Source organism: Anomaloglossus baeobatrachus, chromosome 2 (assembly GCF_048569485.1).
Source record: "Anomaloglossus baeobatrachus isolate aAnoBae1 chromosome 2, aAnoBae1.hap1, whole genome shotgun sequence".
NCBI lineage: Eukaryota > Metazoa > Chordata > Amphibia > Anura > Aromobatidae > Anomaloglossus > Anomaloglossus baeobatrachus.
This window is the reverse complement of record NC_134354.1, coordinates 752,773,638-752,793,208: the sequence shown is the minus strand read 5'-3', so window position 1 is coordinate 752,793,208 and position 19,571 is coordinate 752,773,638. Positions and strand designations below refer to the sequence as shown.

The 19,571-nt window shown below is 42.2% G+C and overlaps 1 protein-coding gene across 2 annotated transcripts in view; it reads left to right on the top strand.

Annotated features, from left to right (window-relative positions):
• The window catches only part of CNTN5 (contactin 5), a 2,293,676-nt gene that overhangs the window by 1,779,112 nt on the left and 494,993 nt on the right, over positions 1-19,571 (top strand). For both annotated transcript variants that reach the window (XM_075337481.1, XM_075337482.1), the window contains 2 exons: positions 3,754-3,890; positions 14,733-14,862. In XM_075337481.1, coding sequence (XP_075193596.1) covers positions 3,754-3,890; positions 14,733-14,862 — 267 coding nt within the window. The remainder of the gene's footprint in view (positions 1-3,753; positions 3,891-14,732; positions 14,863-19,571) is intronic.

Genomic DNA, 19,571 nt, shown 5'->3' with positions numbered 1-19,571 from the left:
AGATAGCTAGAGAGATAGATAGATAGAGGGATGGATAGATAGATAGATAGATAGATAAAGAGATAGATAGAGAGATAGATAAAGGGATAGATAGAGGGATAAATAGATAGATGGATAGATAGAAAAAGAGATAGATAGATAGAGGGATAGATAGATAGATGGATAGATAAAGAGATAGATAGATAGAGGGATAGATAGATAGATAGATTAAGGGATAGAGAAAGAGATAGATAGATAGATAGATAGATAGATAGATAGAGGGATAGATAGAGGGATAGATAGATAGATAGAGGGATAGATGGATAGATAAATTGAGAGATAGATAGATAGATAGAGGGATAGATAGAGGGATAGATAGAGGGATAGATAGCTAGAGAGATAGATAGATAGAGGGATGGATAGATAGATAGATAGATAGATAAAGAGATAGATAGAGAGATAGATAAAGGGATAGATAGAGGGATAAATAGATAGATGGATAGATAGAAAAAGAGATAGATAGATAGATAGAGGGATAGATAGATAGATAGATAGATAAAGGGATAGATAGAGAGATAGATAGATAGATAGATAGAGGGATAGATAGATGGATAGATAGAGGGATAGATAGATGGATAGATAGATAGAGGGATAGATAGATGGATAGATAGAGGGATAGATAGATAGAGGGATAGATAGATGGATAGATAGAGGGATAGATAGATAGATAGATAGATAGATAGATAGATAGATAGATGGATAGATAGAGGGATAGATAGATAGATAGATAGAGGGATAGATAGATAGATAGATAGATAGATAGATAGATAGATAGATAGATAGATGGATAGATAGATAGATAGAGGGATATATGGATAGATAGAGGGATAGATAGAGGGATAGATAGATAGATGGATAGATAAAGAGATAGATAGATAGAGGGATAGATAGATTAAGGGATAGAGAAAGAGATAGATAGATAGATAGATAGAGGGATAGATAGAGGGATAGATAGATAGATAGATAGATAGATAGAGGGATAGATGGATAGATAAATTGAGAGATAGATAGATAGAGGGATAGATAGAGGGATAGATAGAGGGATAGATAGAGGGATAGATAGCTAGAGAGATAGATAGATAGAGGGATAGAGGGATAGATAAAGAGATAGATAGAGAGATAGATAGAGAAATAGATAGATAGAGGGATAGATAGATAGATAGATAGATAGATAGATAGATAGATAGATAGAGGGATAGATAGATAGATAGAGGGATAGATAGATACATACAAGATATAGAGATACTGTAGATAGAATGCAAATTCATAATTCCGCTATAGGTACCCAAAAATATTAGCCTTAAAAAAATAAACTTTCGACTGTACAAGCTGTCACCTTCGCACATAAATGGTTACGGAAAGACCAATATCTTTCATCTGGAATGATACTGTTTTTGCTGTCTTTCTATCTAGCTACAGTATATCACAAAAGTGACTACACCTTCAGTATATTCCAGGAGGTGCAAATTTGGTACTGAAATCTGGTGCAGACATTTCAGCAACAAATTTGCACCTCCTGGAAGAAAACTTCACCGAAACGGTGTCAGAACCGTTTTTGTGCATTTTTTTTTTTTGCCAAGAGATGCAGATTTGGTGCTGAAATTTTTACACCATATTCCTGCATCCAATCTACACCTCCTGGCAGAAATAATTGCATTACTACCGCATTCTTCCGCATGCGGTAGGGATGCTTTTTTTTTTTTTTTGCCAGGAGGTGTAGATTGGGTGCAGGAAGATGGTGTAAAAATTTTATTACCAAATCTACATCTCTTGGCAAACCCCCCCCCCCCCACTGTTTTCAATCCTGTACCCATGACTGAATCATGGCTGTGGGCGGGACAGGCCCAAGCAAATGCTGCATGAAGTAAATAGCTTGGGGACAGGGCTCGATGGCTGAATGTGAACAGCCACCAATTGCTAAAATCAAGACAGGTGGAAAAAATAAAATTAAAGTGCACAGCAGGATGTGAATCAACCACAACCACAATTCAATGAAGAAAAACAACAAGAAAACTAACTGAACAAAAATATATAGTGCAAAATGTGCACTGCACGAAAAATTCCAAGCTGTACTGTTTTAAAAATGTGAGATTTTTGGCAAAAAATTGGAATTCCTTGAGCTACCCCGCCACGTCACGGCAAATCTCTTTGGGGCAGTCCTACTATAAAATATTGTATATTTAAAGTGTGCCATACGGCCTCACATATAAAAAAGTAGAACTGTCTATAGCAGCACCTACCTGGTGCTTTTCAATCCCGTACCCATGACTGAATCATGGCTGTGGGCAGGACAGGCCCAAGCAAATGCTGCATAAAATAAATAGCCTGTGGACAGGGCTCGATGGCTGAATGTGAACAGCCACCAATTGCAAAATCAAGACAGGTGGAAAAAATAAAACCTGTCCACAGGCTTTTCATTTCATGCAGCATTTGCTTGGGCCTGTCCAGCACACAGCCTTGATTCAGTCATGGGTACGGGATTGAAAAGCACCAGGTGAGTGCTGCTATGGACAGTTCTATTTTTTCATATGTGAGGCCGTATGGCACACTTTAAATATAAAATATTTTAGAGTAGGACTGCCCCAAAGAGATTTGCCGTGACGTGGCGGGGTAGCTCAAGAAATTGCAATTTTTTTTGCCAAAAATCTCACATTTTTCAAAAAAGTGCAGTTTGGAATTGTTAGTGCAGTGCACATTTTGCGGTATATATTTTTGTTTTAGCTGGTTTTCTTAGGGGGGTTTTACACGCTGCAACATCGCATCCGGAATATCGTTGGGGTCACGTCGTTAGTAACGCACATCCGTCGCCGGTAACAACATCGCAACGTGTAAATCCTAGATGCGCCGATAAACGATCGCAAAAGCGTCGAAAATCGGTGATCTGTGTAGCTTCGGAAATTTTCATAATGTTGGGTCGACCGCAGGTACGATGTTGTTTGTCGTTCCTGCAGCTCCACACATCGCTGTGTGTAAACCCGCAGGAGCGACAAACATCTCCTTAACTGCGTCCAGCGGCAATGCGGAAGGAAGGAGGTGGGCGGCATGTTATGTTCCACTGATCTCCGCCCCTCCGCTTCTATTGGCCGGCCGATTAGTGAAGTCGCGGTGACGACGCTGTGACGCTGAACACACCTCCCCTTTGAAGGAGGGATAGTTCGGCGGTCACAGCGACGTCGCCGAGCAGGTATGTGCATGTGACGCTGCTGTAGCGATAATGTTCACTACGGCAGAAATCACCACATATCGCATGTACGACGGGGGCGGGTGCTATCACGCTCGGCATCGCTAGCTGATGCTAGCGATGTCGCAACGTGCAAAGTACCCCTTAGTGTTGGTATAGCACATTTAATCTCAATAAAATAAATTAAACTTTGTGGGTGTAACGTATAAAGTGTGGAAAAATTCCTGGGGTATGAATACTTTTTTCAAAGCACTGTAGGTGCATATTTGGAGTCTTTATATAAAGTCCTGACACCAAACACGAGTATTATTTTCTGAGAATCTTTCCTTCTTTATTATACATTCCTGGCCTTATACTAAAGTCCTGGCGCCCTTGTGTAACGTTTCCGACAATGTCATATTTGCGCCATGTTATTTTTCTTAGTTGTCACCTGTTTATGTATTCCTATTCAATTATTTATATGGAAACTAAAATGTGTTTTTTTGTTTGCTTTTTTTTAAACTCATTTCTTTTTTTTTTCCCCTCTGCTTTAGCTCAGCCACAATGGATGGAGAAGATTAATGACACCCAGTTAGACAGCGGAGACCAGCTCCGCTGGGAATGTAAGGCATCTGGAAAGCCTAGGCCCATATATCGCTGGCTGAAGAACGGCCTCCCTCTGCTCCCGCAGGTAACGTGTCATTGAATACTTTATATAACTTTCTGTTACTTTCTTATCACAATAGACACAATATTCATTTTGCAAATATTAGTTTTGTTGGAATTTCATGAAAGCATTTCCAAAGAGCAATATAGCTTTACACCCGTATCCAGCACCTGGAGGCAGAAAATCAGTAAATGACCCCTAATAATTACATATGTTTGGTGTTCAGTGAATTTATTACAATTTTGTACAGAAATTTCACATATAAACCTATATATTAGGCTAGGGTCATATTTCCGATGTTTTGTATCAGTCACATGCGTTGCTTGACGCTTGTGACTGATGCGTTGTACAACGGATGACAAGAATAAGAATTCATTGTCGGAGAGAGAGAACGATCAGCTGATCACTCTCATTAGCCGGCCGCTGGGTGATCAGCTGATTGCTCTCATTAGCCGGACGCTGGGTGATGAGGTGATCGCTCACAGCAGCCGGCCGCCGGGTGATCAGCTGATCGCTCTCATTAGCCGGCCGCTGGGTGATCAGCTGATCGCTCTCATTAGCCGGCCACCGGGTGATCAGCCGATTGCTCACAGCAGCCTGCCGCTGGGTGATCAGCTGATCACTCTCATTAGCCGGCCGCCAGGTGATCAGCCAATCGCTCACAGCAGCCGGCCGCCGGGTGATCAACCGATCGCTCACAGAAGCTGGCCGCCGGGCGATCAGCTGATCGTTCGGCCACCGAGAGAGAGCATGCGCAACAGAATCAAAAGGATTCCACTGTTCAAAAAACGCTACATGCTGTGTTCCTGCCGCCCGATGGTCAGTCGTTCCACAACTGATCAGTTGGGCGGACGATGCAACGCAGCATCATCAGTCACAATCCGCCGCTCATACAAGCATATGGGAACAACGGAATCCGCCAAACGGATTCCATTGTTTACCAGAGCCGCGGATTGTGACTGATACAAATTGACGGAAATGTGAACCTAGCCTTACTGAAAATAAGACACTAATCAGCGCTCAGCTTTCATTTTATCAGAGCAGCATAAGGAATTCATGATGTCCGTAGTCTCCAAACTGTCAATCAAGTTGCTTACTGGTTATCTTCTATCTATTGGGCTGTGATACCAATCAAACAGAAAATGCACACATGTGCACCAACAGCCACGTCATGACCTAAAAATGGGTGTTTTGTGCTTGGCTATGGGTACCCAAATAATGGGTCTAATAGATGGTTATGAGGTGCGAATGTAGCAGACGTTCATCTACTATCAGAGCGCCACACAATTTTACATTACATAGAGAGCAAGTTGTGGCTCTTATTTTCATGAGTACTATATCTGTAGATAGATATATAGTAAATAGATGGGTATTTCATATTCTCAAGGTTTGCATACATCTTAGCTCTTACAGAGTGCTGCTGTATGCTTTTTTTTATATTATGCAGACACAGCAGTTTGCACCTGTTCACACTTGCTTTTTTCCGTTAGGAGGTGGTGGTAAGTGTTTTGCAGTCATAACTACATATATTGAACTTTCCTTTGTGTAAAAAAATAGGTCAATTCATTTTTAAACCAACAAGAAAAGAGTATGGGACCAAGTAGTCAGTATTCAAGCTGTGAGCATCAGGCAGTATTTGAGCAGCACTGCACTAGGCTATATTCGAGCAGTACTGCACCAGGCTATATTCGAGCAGTACTGCACCAGGCTATATTCGAGCAGTACTGCACCAGGCTATATTCGAGCAGCACTGCACCAGGCTATATTCGAGCAGTACTGCACCAGGCTATATTCAAGCTGTTTGCACCAGGCTATATTCGAGCAGTAGTGCACCAGGCTATATTTGAGCTGTTTGTACCAGGCTATATTCGAGCAGTACTGCACCAGGCTATATTCGAGCTGTTTGTACCAGGCTATGTTCGAGCAGTACTGCACCAGGCTATATTCGAGCAGTAGTGCACCAGGCTATATTCGAGCAGTAGTGCACCAGGCTATATTCGAGCAGTAGTGCACCAGGCTATATTCGAGCAGTAGTGCACCAGGCTATATTCGAGCACCACTGCACCAGGCTATATTCGAGCAGCACTGCACCAGGCTATATTCGAGCAGCACTGCACCAGGCTATATTCGAGCAGCACTGCACCAGGCTATATTCGAGCAGTAGTGCACCAGGCTATATTCGAGCAGTACTGCACCAGGCTATATTCGAGCTGTTTGTACCAAGCTATATTCGAGCAGTACTGCACCAGGCTATATTCAAGTAGTAGTGAACCAAGCTCTATTAGAGCAGTTTGCACCAGGCTATATTAGAGCAGTTTGCACCAGACTATATTCGAGCTGTTTGCACCAGGCTATATTCGAGCTGTTTGCACCAGGCTATATTAGAGCAGTTATGCACCAGGCTATATTCGAGCAGTTATGCACCAGGCTATATTTAAGCAGTACTGCACCAGGCTATATTCGAGCAGTACTGCACCAGGCTATATTAGAGCAGTTATGCACCAGGCTATATTAGAGCAGTAGTGCACCAGGCTATATTCGAGCAGTACTGCACCAGGCTATATTCGATCAGTACTGCACCATGCTATATTCGAGCAGTACTGCACCAGGCTATATTCGAGCAGCACTGCACTAGGCTATATTCGAGCAGCACTGCACCAGGCTATATTAGAGCAGTTATGCACCAGGCTATATTCGAGCAGTACTGCACCAGGCTATATTCGAGCAGTACTGCACCAGGTTATATTCGAGCAGCACTGCACTAGGCTATATTCGAGCAGCACTGCACCAGGCTATATTCGAGCAGTACTGCACCAGGCTATATTCAAGCTGTTTGTACCAAGCTATATTCGAGCAGTACTGCACCAGGCTATATTCAAGTAGTAGTGAACCAAGCTCTATTAGAGCAGTAGTGCACCAGGCTATATTCGAGCAGTAGTGCACCAGGCTATATTCGAGCAGTAGTGCACCAGGCTATATTCGAGCAGTAGTGCACCAGGCTATATTCGAGCACCACTGCACCAGGCTATATTCGAGCAGCACTGCACCAGGCTATATTCGAGCAGCACTGCACCAGGCTATATTCGAGCAGCACTGCACCAGGCTATATTCGAGCAGTAGTGCACCAGGCTATATTCGAGCAGTACTGCACCAGGCTATATTCGAGCTGTTTGTACCAAGCTATATTCGAGCAGTACTGCACCAGGCTATATTCAAGTAGTAGTGAACCAAGCTCTATTAGAGCAGTTTGCACCAGGCTATATTAGAGCAGTTTGCACCAGACTATATTCGAGCTGTTTGCACCAGGCTATATTCGAGCTGTTTGCACCAGGCTATATTAGAGCAGTTATGCACCAGGCTATATTCGAGCAGTTATGCACCAGGCTATATTTAAGCAGTACTGCACCAGGCTATATTCGAGCAGTACTGCACCAGGCTATATTAGAGCAGTTATGCACCAGGCTATATTAGAGCAGTAGTGCACCAGGCTATATTCGAGCAGTACTGCACCAGGCTATATTCGAGCAGTACTGCACCAGGCTATATTCGAGCAGCACTGCACTAGGCTATATTCGAGCAGCACTGCACCAGGCTATATTAGAGCAGTTATGCACCAGGCTATATTCGAGCAGTACTGCACCAGGCTATATTCGAGCAGTACTGCACCAGGTTATATTCGAGCAGCACTGCACTAGGCTATATTCGAGCAGCACTGCACCAGGCTATATTCGAGCAGTACTGCACCAGGCTATATTCAAGCTGTTTGTACCAAGCTATATTCGAGCAGTACTGCACCAGGCTATATTCAAGTAGTAGTGAACCAAGCTCTATTAGAGCAGTTGTGCACCAGGCTATATTAGAGCAGTTATGCACCAGGCTATATTTGAGCAGTACTGCACCAGGCTATATTCAAGCAGTAGTGTACCAGGCTATATTAGCACAGTAGTGCACCAGGCTATATTACAGCAGTTGTGCACCAGTCTATATTTGAGCAGTACTGCACCAGGCTATATTCAAGCAGTAGTGCACCAGGCTATATTAGAGCAGTTATGCACCAGGCTATATTTAAGCAGTACTGCACCAGGCTATATTCAAGCAGTAGTGCACCAGGCTATATTACAGCAGTTGTGCACTGGGCTATATTAGAGCAGTACTGCACCATGCTATATTCAAGCTGTTTGCAACAGGCTCTATTAGAGCAGCTTGCACCAAGCTATATTCGAGCTGTTTGCAACAGGTTATATTTGAGCTGTTTTCACCAGGCTATATTAGAGCAGTAGTGCACCAGGCTACATTAGAGCAGTTTGCACCAAGCAGTATTAGAACAGTTGTCCACCAGGCTATATTTGAGCTGTTTTCACCTGTTCACACTTGCTTTGTTTTGTTTTGGTTTTTTTTGCTTTTTGTAGACACTGTAGATAGATTGATACATAGACTAGCATCTCCAAACAAAATAAAGTAAGTGTGAATAGGTGCAAGCTGCTATGACTGCATAATACACAAACAAAAGCATACAGCAGCACTCTGTAAGCGCTAAGATGTATGCAGACAGTGAATATGTATATTTTGGATGGCATTACTGATATGCAGAATATACTTTTAAAATGAATGCACTTAACACACAAATTGTCCAATTCATGAGAGCCCATAAGCCACGACAAGGTGTTCATTTCTTAGATGGGACCTTAAACCTAATCATTTTCAGACCTCTCCCAAGCTAAATGTCTACAAATTTAAAGGGCCAGAAAGATCCAGAACTAATTATAAACAGCCGTTAAAGGAATAGACTTTTAATGCAGAAGAGGCATGTTTGATAAATATTAGGTGCAGGGTCTCATACAAGAAAGGTACACCTTGTCATGGTTGGTGGGCACTCATGAGTTGGCCAATTTATGTGCTAAGTACCTTCATTATATGCTGTTTTCATATATTCAATGTTTACATTCACTACAGTTCAAACGCTTAGGGTCACTTAGATATTTCCTTATTTTTTAAAGGAAAGCACATTTTTTTTCTTTCTTTTCAATGAAGCTAACATTAAATTAAACAGGAATACACTCTATACATTGTTAATGTGGTAAATGACTATTCTAGCTGCAAGCGTCTGGTTTTTAATGCATATCTACATAGGTGTATAGAGGCCCATTTTCAACAACCACCACTCCAGTGTTCTAATGGTACATTGTGTTTGTTAACTGTGTTAGAAGGCTAATGGATGTTTAGAAATCCATTGAAAACCTTTGTGCAAGTATGTTAGCATAGCTGAAAAAACTTTTGCTGATTAGAGAAGCTAAAAAACTGACCTTCCTTTGAGCTTGTTGAGAATCTGGAGCATTACATTTGTTGGTTCCATTAAACTCTCAAAATGGCCAGAAAAAGAGAACTTTCATGTGAAACTCAGCAGTCTATTCTTGTTCTTAGAAATCAAGGTTATTCCACGCGAGAAATTGCCTAGAAACTGAAGATTTCCCACAACGGTGTGACCAACTCCCTTCAGAGGAGAGCAATAACAGGCTCTAACCAGAGTAGAAAGAGAAGTGGAAGGCCGCGCTGCACAACTGAGCAACAAGACAACTACATTACAGTCTCTAGTTTGAGAAATCGACGCCTCACAGGTCCTCAACTGGCCGCTTCATTAAATAGAACCCGCAAAACGCCAGTGTCAACGTCTACAGTGAAGAGGTGCCTCCGGGATGTTGACCTTCAGGGCAGAGTGGCAAAGAAAAAGCTATATCTGAGACTGACTAATAAAAGGAAAAGATTATTATGGGCAAAAGAACACAGACATTGGACAGAGGAAGATTGGAAAAAAGTGTTATAGACAGACAAATGAAAGCTTGAGGTATTTAGATCACACAGAAGAACATTTTTTGAGATGCAGAACAACTGAAAAGATGCTGGAAGAGTGTCTGACGCCATCTGTCAAGCATGGTGGAGGTTATGTGATGGTCTGGGGTTGCTTTGGTGCTGGTAAAGTGGGAGATTTGTATAAGGTAAAAGGGATTTTGAATAAGAAAGGCTATCACGCCATTTTGTAACGCCATGCCATACCCTGTGTTGCCAGAGCTTGATTGGAGACAATTTCATTCTACAACAGGACAATGACCCAAAGCACACCTCCAAATTATGCATGAAATATTTAGGGAAGAAGCAGGCAGCTGGTATTCTAACTGTAATGGAGTGGCCAGCCCAGTCACCAGATCTCAACCCTATTGAGCTGTTGTGGGAGCAGCTTGACCATATGGTGCAAAAAGTGCCCATCAAGCCTCCAACTTGTGGGAGGGGGAAGCATGGGGTGAAATATCTCCAGATTACCTCCGCCAAACTAACAGCTAGAATGCCAAAGGTCTGCAAAGGAAGGAAGATAGAGAGATAGATAGATGGATAGATAGATATCTGTTTCCCTTTTCTTGCAGAATTTGTATAGAATTCCTATATACAACACAGCAGACCCGCTCATATATAATGGGACACATTTGTGCTGCCGTCCTGTCGTTTCGCTGCTCCACGTCAGTTATATTTATGACTTGTATAGAACATATACAGTGAGATAGAGCGACTAGTACAAGTAATCTGCGGGGCCCATCTCTCCGCGGTATTTCACTGACTGATGAAGCTATACTCCGGGGGCTTCATTGAAGCTTTCTGATTTATCTTCAGGCCCAGCAAAGTATCGCCTATTTAAAAGGAACAGCAATCAGAAAAATTCTTGTAAACGTCAAGCACATGTCAAGTTAAAGGAAATTTACAGTTTGATTGTCCAAGGATTGAACAGAAGTCTATTGATATTTATAATCAAAGGAGGACTAAAGACATCTCGCTGCATTGTTGTGTTGCCTTGAATTAGACTTTTAACTTTTTTTTTTTCTTTTTTTTCATAATTTATATAATAATTGTTATTTTTTTATTTTGGAAATCATCAGTCATAACTACATTTGTTGAACTTTTCCTTTTTGTAAAAAAAAATAGGCCAATTCATTTTTAAGCCCACAAGAAACAAGTATGTGACCAACATGATTTTTGGTCCCCTTCTTGTTTAGCGCCATAGTCGGTATTAGAGGTGAAGTGCACCACTCTATATTCGAGTGGTTTGCACAAGGCAATATTAGAGGTAATTAAAGCAGCCTTTATTATAGCAGAGTTGCACCAAGCGATATTCACCTGTTTGCACCAGATAGTATTAGAGCGGTAGTGCACCAGGCTATATTCAAGCCGTTTGCACCAAGTGGTATTAGGCTGTGTACCCACACTGGGATTTTTTTGCATTTTTTGATGCATTTTTTTTTGCAGATTTTAACCAATATGCAAGGGAAACCGCCTCCCAGCAAAGTCTATCAGTTTTTTCCCCAGCGTTTTTCCTGCCAAGAGGTGTAGTATTAGGTGCAGAAAATCTGCACCTAAATTTGCAACGTGGAAATATACCCTTAGAGCAGTAGTTCACCAGGCTATTTTAGAGCAGTTGTGCACCAGGCTATATTCAAGAAGTTTGCACCAGGCGGTATTAGAGCAGTTGTGCACCAGTATATATTTGAGGATTGCACTAGGCGGTATTAGAGCATTTCTGCACCATGCTACTTTAGAGCAGTTTGCACCAGGCGGTATTAGAGCATTTGCGCACCATTCTTATTTGATCAGTTTGCACAAGGCGGTAGTAGAGCAGTAGTACACCAGGCTATATTAAAGTGGTATTAGAGCAGTAGTGAACTAGGTTATATTCAAGAAGTTTGCACCAGGCGGTATTAGAGCAGTTGGGCACCAAAAGTTTGGACACACCTTCTCATTCAAAGAGTTTTCTTTATTTTCATGACTCTGAAAATTGTAGATTCACATTCAAGGCATCAAAACTATGAATTAACACATGTGGAATGAAATACTTAACAAAAAAGTGTGAAACACCTGAAAATATGTCTTATATTCTAGGTTCTTCAAAGTAGCCACCTTTTACTTTGATTACTGCTTTGCACACTCTTGACATTCTCTTGATGAGCTTCAAGAGGTAGTCACCGGAAATGGTTTTCACTTCACAGGTGTGCCCTGTCAGGTTTGATAAGTGGGATTTCTTGCCTTATAAATGGGGTTGGGACCATCAGTTGTGTTGTGCAGAAGTCTGGTAGATACACAGCTGATAGTCCTACTGAATAGACTGTTAGAATTTGTATTATGGCAAGAAAAAAGCAGCTAAGTAAAGAAACACGAGTGGCCATCATCACTTTAAGAAATGAAGGTCAGTCAGTCCGAAAAATTGGGAAAACTTTAAAACTGTCCTCAAGTGCAGTGGCAAAAACCATCAAACCCTACAAAGAAACTGGCTCACATGAGGACCACCCCAGGAAAGGAAGACCAAGAGTCACCTCTGCTGCGGAGGATAAGTTTATCCGAGTCACCAGCCTCAGAAATCGCAGGTTAACAGCAGCTCAGATTAGAGACCAGGTCAATGCCACACAGAGTTCTAGCAGCAGACACATCTCTAGAATAACTGTTAAGAGGAGACTTTGTGCAGCAGGCCTTCATGGTAAAATAGCTGCTAAGAAACCACTGCTAAGGACAGGCAACAAGCAGAAGAGACTTGTTTGGGCTAAAGAACACAAGGAATGGACATTAGACCAGTGGAAATCTGTGCTTTGGTCTGATGAGTCCAAATTTGAGATCTTTGGATCCATCCACCGTGTCTTTGTGCGACGCAGAAAAGGTGAACGGATGGACTCTACATGGCTGGTTCCCACCGTGAAGCATGGAGGAGGAGGTGTGATGGTGTGGGGGGGCTTTGCTGGTGACACTGTTGGGGATTTATTCAAAATTGAAGGTATACTGTACCAGCATGGCTACCACAGCATCTTGCAGCGGCATGCTATTCCATCCGGTTTGCGTTTAGTTGGACCATCATTTATTTTTCAACAGGACAATGACCCCAAACACACCTCCAGGCTATTAACCCCTTCACGACCTTGGACGGATCTATCCGTCCAGGAACGTGTCCCATTAAGCCCCGCTCCCTGCCGTTGGTAGGCGGCTTGGATCGGCACACATATCAGCTGTTTTCAACAGCTGACATGTGTGCCTGCTAGCCGCGGGTGGAATCGCTTCCACCCGCGGCCATTAACCCCTTAAATCTTGCTGCCAAAGTTTGGCAGCAAGATTTAAATGCGCGCGGCCATGTTTTTTACTTACCGCCGCCCCCACCGGAAGTCACGTGTGTTATCACGTGACTATCGGTGGTTGCCATCGTAGCACAGGGTCATGTGATGACGCCTGCTGCTATGATGTTTCACTTTCGTTTTCCCTCGGCCGAGACCAGAGGGAAAACCAAAGTGACTGATTCTGCTGTTTACAGCTGTATTGCTGTGATCATCAGATTGATAAGAGCGATCGGATTGCTGATCGCTATAGCCCCCTAGGGGGACTAGTAAAATTAAAAAAAAAGTAAAAAAAAAGTTTTAAAAAATAAAAAAAAACAAAAAACCTAAAAGTTCAAATCAACCCCCTTTCCCCCCATTGAAAATTAAAGGGTTAAAAAATAAATAAATATACACATATTTGGTATCGCCGCGTTCAGAAATGCCCGATCTATCAAAATATAAAATCAATTAATCTGATCAGTAAACGGCGTAGTGGCAAAAAAATTCCAAACGCCAAAATTAAGTTTTTTGGTCGCCGCAAGTTTTACGCAAAATGCAATAACAGGCAATCAAAACGTAGCATCTGCGCAAAAATGGTACCATTATAAACGTCAGCTCGAGACGCAAAAAATAAGCCATCACTGAGCCATAGATCCCAAAAAATAAGAACGCTACGTGTTTCGGAAAATGGCGCAAAACGTGCGCCACTTTTATTGGACAAACTTGTGAATTTTGTTAACCCCTTAGATACAAGTAAACCTATACATGTTTGGTGTCTACAAACTCGCACCGACCTGAGGCATCACATAGATACATCAGTTTTATCATATAGTGAACACGGTGAATAAAACATCCCAAAAACTATTGTGCGATCACACTTTTTTTGCAGTTTTTCCACACTTGGAATTTTTTTGCTGATTTCCAGTACAATATATGGTAAAACCTATGGTTTCATTTAAAAGTACAACTCATCCCGCAAAAAACAAGCCCTCATATGGCAAGATTGACGGAATAATAAAAGAGTTACGGCTCTCGGAAGAAAAGGAGCAAAAAACAAAAACGCAAAAACAGAAAGTGCCCGGGGGCTGAAGGGGTTAAGGAGAGTGATGGGGTGCTACTCCAGATGACTTGGCCTCAACAGTCACCAGACCTGAACCCAATTGAGATGGTTTGTGGTGAGCTGGACCGCAGAGTGAAGGCAAAAGGGCCAACAAGTGCTAAGCATCTCTGGGAACTCCTTCAAGACTGTTGGAAAACGATTTCCGGTGACTACCTCTTGAAGCTCATCAAGAGAATGCCAAGAGTGTGCAAAGCAGTAATCAAAGCAAAAGGCGGCTACTTTGAAGAACCTAGAATATAAGACATATTTTCAGTTGTTTTACACTTCTTTAAGTATTTCATTCCACATGTGTTAATTCATAGTTTTGATGTCTTCAATGTGAAACTACAATTTTCAGAGTCATGAAAATAAAGAAAACTTTGAATGTGAAGGTGTGTCCAAACTTTTGGTCTATACTGTATGTATATATATATATATATATATATATATATTATATATAGTGTGTGCGTGTGTGTGTACATACTGTGTGTGTGTGTGTATATATATATATATATATATATATATATATATATATAAAATATAATATAAGAAAATGAAAATTAAAGAATATTTTTCTATATTAATGGCATTTTATGGACAGTGCTAGCAAATCGCAGTCACACGCATTCTCATGTATGCATTCTATTACAGAACAGAGTTGAGATGGTGAACGGGATGCTGACGATTCATAATGTCAATCAGTCGGATGCAGGAATGTACCAATGTCTGGCGGAAAATATCTATGGAATTATCTATGGAAGTGCAGAACTGAAAGTTTTAGGTAATACTTAACAAAATCATAAAATGCTACATAAACTTCCATTGATGTGTATTGGTGTTTTATCCTGTGCATTTTGATTGTTTTCTTCCCTCTACTGCTCCTTTTAAAATTGAATTTCCTTTTTTAACCTTCGTCAGGCTGCATAATTTTACAATGTTAACAGCGACCCCTTATCTCGGAAGGGGGTGGAGATATTTTATTGAAATTTGGAGAATATATTCTGGACCAAAACTGCAGAGATGTCCCGAAATTTCAGTCCTCTACGGCTTTTGGAAAAAAAAATGTATTGCAATTTTAAAACGGAATAGTTACAATTGTACCTACTCAGCCGGACGAGGGTTAATGCTTGTTAAGTGGTCAGGCTCCTCCCAAAATGTGCTATTGTCCTGAGCCAATCAGATGTCTCCCTCTTACAGTTCCTCCTCTCGCAGCATAAGGCACAAAGAGGAAGATATTCGGCAGCTGCATCCCCCTCCTCCCCTTCCTATACAGTATATCTAATATTTACCAATTTTTACAAAACAGATTTTTTTTTTTAAAGCCTGAGATAGTTTTTGAACTTTTAAAAGTGAATCTATAGGTAGATAAGATGCAAAGTTTCAGGTATTCGCATATAATCACAAAAGTTGTACACCGAGTGCAGAGAGATATAGAGAATAATTTTATTCATTGATTTAGCGCTATTAATTCCACAGCGCTTTACATACATTGGCAACACAGTCCCCATTGGGGCTCACAATCTAGAGTCCCTATCTGTATGTCTTTGAAGCGTGGGAGGAAACCGGAGTACCCGGAGGAAACCCACGCAAACACAGGGAGAACATACAAACTCCTTGCAGATGGTGTCCTTGGTGGGATTTGAACCCAGGACCCCATCGCTACAAGACTGCAGTGCTAACCACTGAGCCACCGTGCCGCCCCTATAGACCACGGATCAGGAACAAGAGCAGATGATTTAGGAGGAACTCAGATGCTTTTAGTAATGGGGTCTCGGACAATGCAACAAGAAAAGCCACTAGAATTGTATAACATGCGTCCAGTCAGAGCTGACCGGGACCACTGTGCTGCCCCAACAACATTGTAACATTGATGTTACAGGAAGTATACGGCAGTTTACATGTGAAATGCCCACCCAAGTGTAGAAGTGCATTAATTACTCTGATGACACAGTGTAAATTACCGAGGGTTTGAAATGGCCTGTCGACGGGACATCATAGCGGTTCACAAACTTGTACAAGGCTCTATACCTCCCCATGAACCCGCACACAGAGTAAAAAATGCCTAGCCACCAAACGGAAACTCTGACTGCAATATGTATCAAGTATTAACTTGGAGGTTTGGGTGTTTAACTCTCGTTATTGAAGTTGCAGCCTTGCTAACTTAGTTTTTGCAAAACACATACAGCTGCACTCTAGATTGCTAACAATGAATAAGGGAACTCTGGCATTGCATTACTGCTATAGGAATATTTGCAAAAAGAGATACTTGACTTATGTTTTGGCCAAGGCATGTGAGCCCGATAACCACGACAAAGTGATCTCTTATATATCGGGACCCTAACTTAAATGCCTCTATCGGGGTTAAAAACCTACATGTCTGGGCAGAAAGGATGTAGCTATATAGGAGGATGGACACAGCCTGATTACAGTGTGGAGTGCTCATGCTCTACATATTTTTCAGTGAAAACTGTGGAAAGGAAGCGCAATAGGGTCTTACCCCAATATATATAGGGTGAAGCAAAGAATAATCCTACTCACCAATTCGGGTTGTGACAGTCACAACACCTATAGCAGCATGTAACACCAAGTCCTGGCAGCGGTCCCCATGAGGCAGATAACAGAGAGTAGTAGAGAATGGGTTTCACAGCCGCGCCAAAGGACTACTGGATTCTTCTCAGATTAATGTTTCTTTTATTTCATAACAGGTCAAGTCTACGCATTTCAGGAGAACACAGCTCCCTTCTTCAGGACAAACCAGCAAAGAATCATCAAATCTGCTGTATAGAGAGCCTATACACCATTATATACCTCATGGAATGAGGTCAGAGCACACCCACCAAAAGAAAAAAAAAAAAAAAGGAAGGCGGGAAAGACATGCTTGCAAGTCACAGTGACGTAGTATGGAATAAAAAAGTCATAATGCAATACAATTGTAAAGGCTCTCTATTAATTCCAACAACTTAAAAATCAATGAATTAAAAATACCGAATAAAATTATGTTTATATTAAAATGTTTCTGAGTGAATCACTCAGAAACATTTTAATATAAACATAATTTTATTCGGTATTTTTAATTCATTGATTTTTAAGTTGTTGGAATTAATAGAGAGCCTTTACAATTGTATTGCATTATGACTTTTTTATTCCATACTACGTCACTGTGACTTGCAAGCATGTCTTTCCCGCCTTCCTTTTTTTTTTTTTTTTTTTTTTTTTTTATTTTGGTGGGTGTGCTCTGACCTCATTCCATGAGGTATATAATGGTGTATAGGCTCTCTATACAGCAGATTTGATGATTCTTTGCTGGTTTGTCCTGAAGAAGGGAGCTGTGTTCTCTTGAAACGCGTAGACTTGACCTGTTATGAAATAAAAGAAACATTAATCTGAGAAGAATCCAGTAGTCCTTTGGCACGGCTGTGAAACCCATTCTCTACTACTCTCTGTTATCTACATATTTTTCAAAAAGACTGACCTGTACATGCAACAGGTGTTAACAGATGCTAGCTGAAAACACAATATAACTACTACACCGGCTCACATGCATTGGCCAGTACATAAGCTAAGTACCTCTTTCTTCAAATATTCCTATAGCTGTAATGCAATACCAGAGTTCTGTTATGCATTGTTAGCATTCTAGAGTGCAGCTGTATGTATTTTGTAGTTATATTGTGTTTTCAGCTGGCACCTGTACACACCTGTTCGATGTGCGGGTCATTCTTTTTGATATATTCCTAACTTAGTTTGGTGCCAAACACTATCTTTGCATGCACGCTTCCTGCCAATAATGTCCATGGCGGGACTGAGCTCAGGACTCGCTAATCTGTATCTTGAAGGATGAGCAGGATGCTTCCTCTTGAGACCCAAAGAGGAGGGCTCCTATCAGGTTAATAATGGCCCTTCGAATGGGTTACTACAACGAGCCCAAGGGGGGTACAACTCTGTAACAAACCATAGAGGTCCCTATGGGAGCGGTCTCTCTCCATTCGCACTCTTTGAGTCCTTCCCGGGAACTAACCTATGCCACCACACCTACCAAAGAGTCTCATTGCCAGCCTAAACATAGACCCCTGATTGACGGATGCTGATACTGCCGGGAACTAAACTACCTCACCAGACCTACCAAAGTATCTCCTCATCAGCCTTAACAGAGACCCTTGGCGGATGGATGCTAACACTGCCGGGAACTAAAGTAAGCCACCAGACCTACCAAAGAGTCTCCTCGCCAGCCTTAACATAGACCCCTGATGGACGGATGCTGACACTGCCGGGAACTAAACTACACCATCAGACCTACCAAAGAGTCTCCTCACCAGCATTAACAGAGATTCCTGGTGCATGGATGCTGCCACTTCCGGGAACTAAACTACGCCACCAGACCTACCAAAGTGTCTCCTCGTCAGGCTTAACAGAGACCCTTGGTGGATGGATGCTAACACTGCCGGGAACTAAAGTAAGCCACCAGACCTACCAAAGAGTCTCCTCGCCAGCCTTAACAGAGACTCCTGGTGGGTGGATGCTGACACTACCGGGAACTAAACTACGCCACCAGACCTACCAAACAGTCTCCTCTCCAGCCTTAACAGAGACGCCTGTTGGATGGATGTTGATACTGCCGGGAACTAAACTATGCCTCCAGACCTACCAAAGAGTCTCCTCACCAGCATTAACAGAGACCCCTGGTGGACGGATGCTGACACTGCCGGGAACTAAACTACGCCACCAGACTTACCAAAGAGTCTCCTCTCCAGCCTTAACAGAGATGCCTGGTGGATGGATGTTGATACTGCCGGGAACTAATCTATGCCACCAGACCTACCAAAGAGTCTCCTCACCAGCATTAACAGAGACCCCTGGTGTACGGATGCTGACACTGCCGGGAACTAAACTACGCCACCAGACTTACCAAAGAGTCTCCTCTCCAGCCTTAACAGAGACCCCTGGTGAATGGATGCTGACACTGCAGGGTCTAAACCATGCCACCAGTCCTACCAAAGAGTCTCCTCAACAGCATTAACAGAGACCCCTGGTGGACGGATGCTGACACTGCAGGGTCTAAACCATGCCACCAGTCCTACCAAAGAGTCTCCTCAACAGCCATAACAGACACCCTTGGTGGATGAATGCTGACACTGCAGGGAACTAAACTACGCCACCAGGACTATGAAAGAGTCTCCTCGCCAGCCTTAACAGAGACCCCTGGTGGACAGATGCTGTCACTACCGGCGTAACTTCCAGCACCTCACCATTTTTTAAAAAGCATTGATTTTCAAGATCTCTGCTTGCTGTCAGTACAACTTTCATTATTCAAACCCAGGGGAGGGGAGGGGGAAGATGACTCAGGTGCACTGCTCGTTACTAAATTATTGTACTAGAAAGTAATGTTCCCTGCCCCCTTGGGTCCATCACATGACTAGTTCACATTTTTATTCCCTTAAATGATCAAGAAAGGTTGAGTGAAAGCAAGCAGAGTTGATAAAATCTATGGTGAAT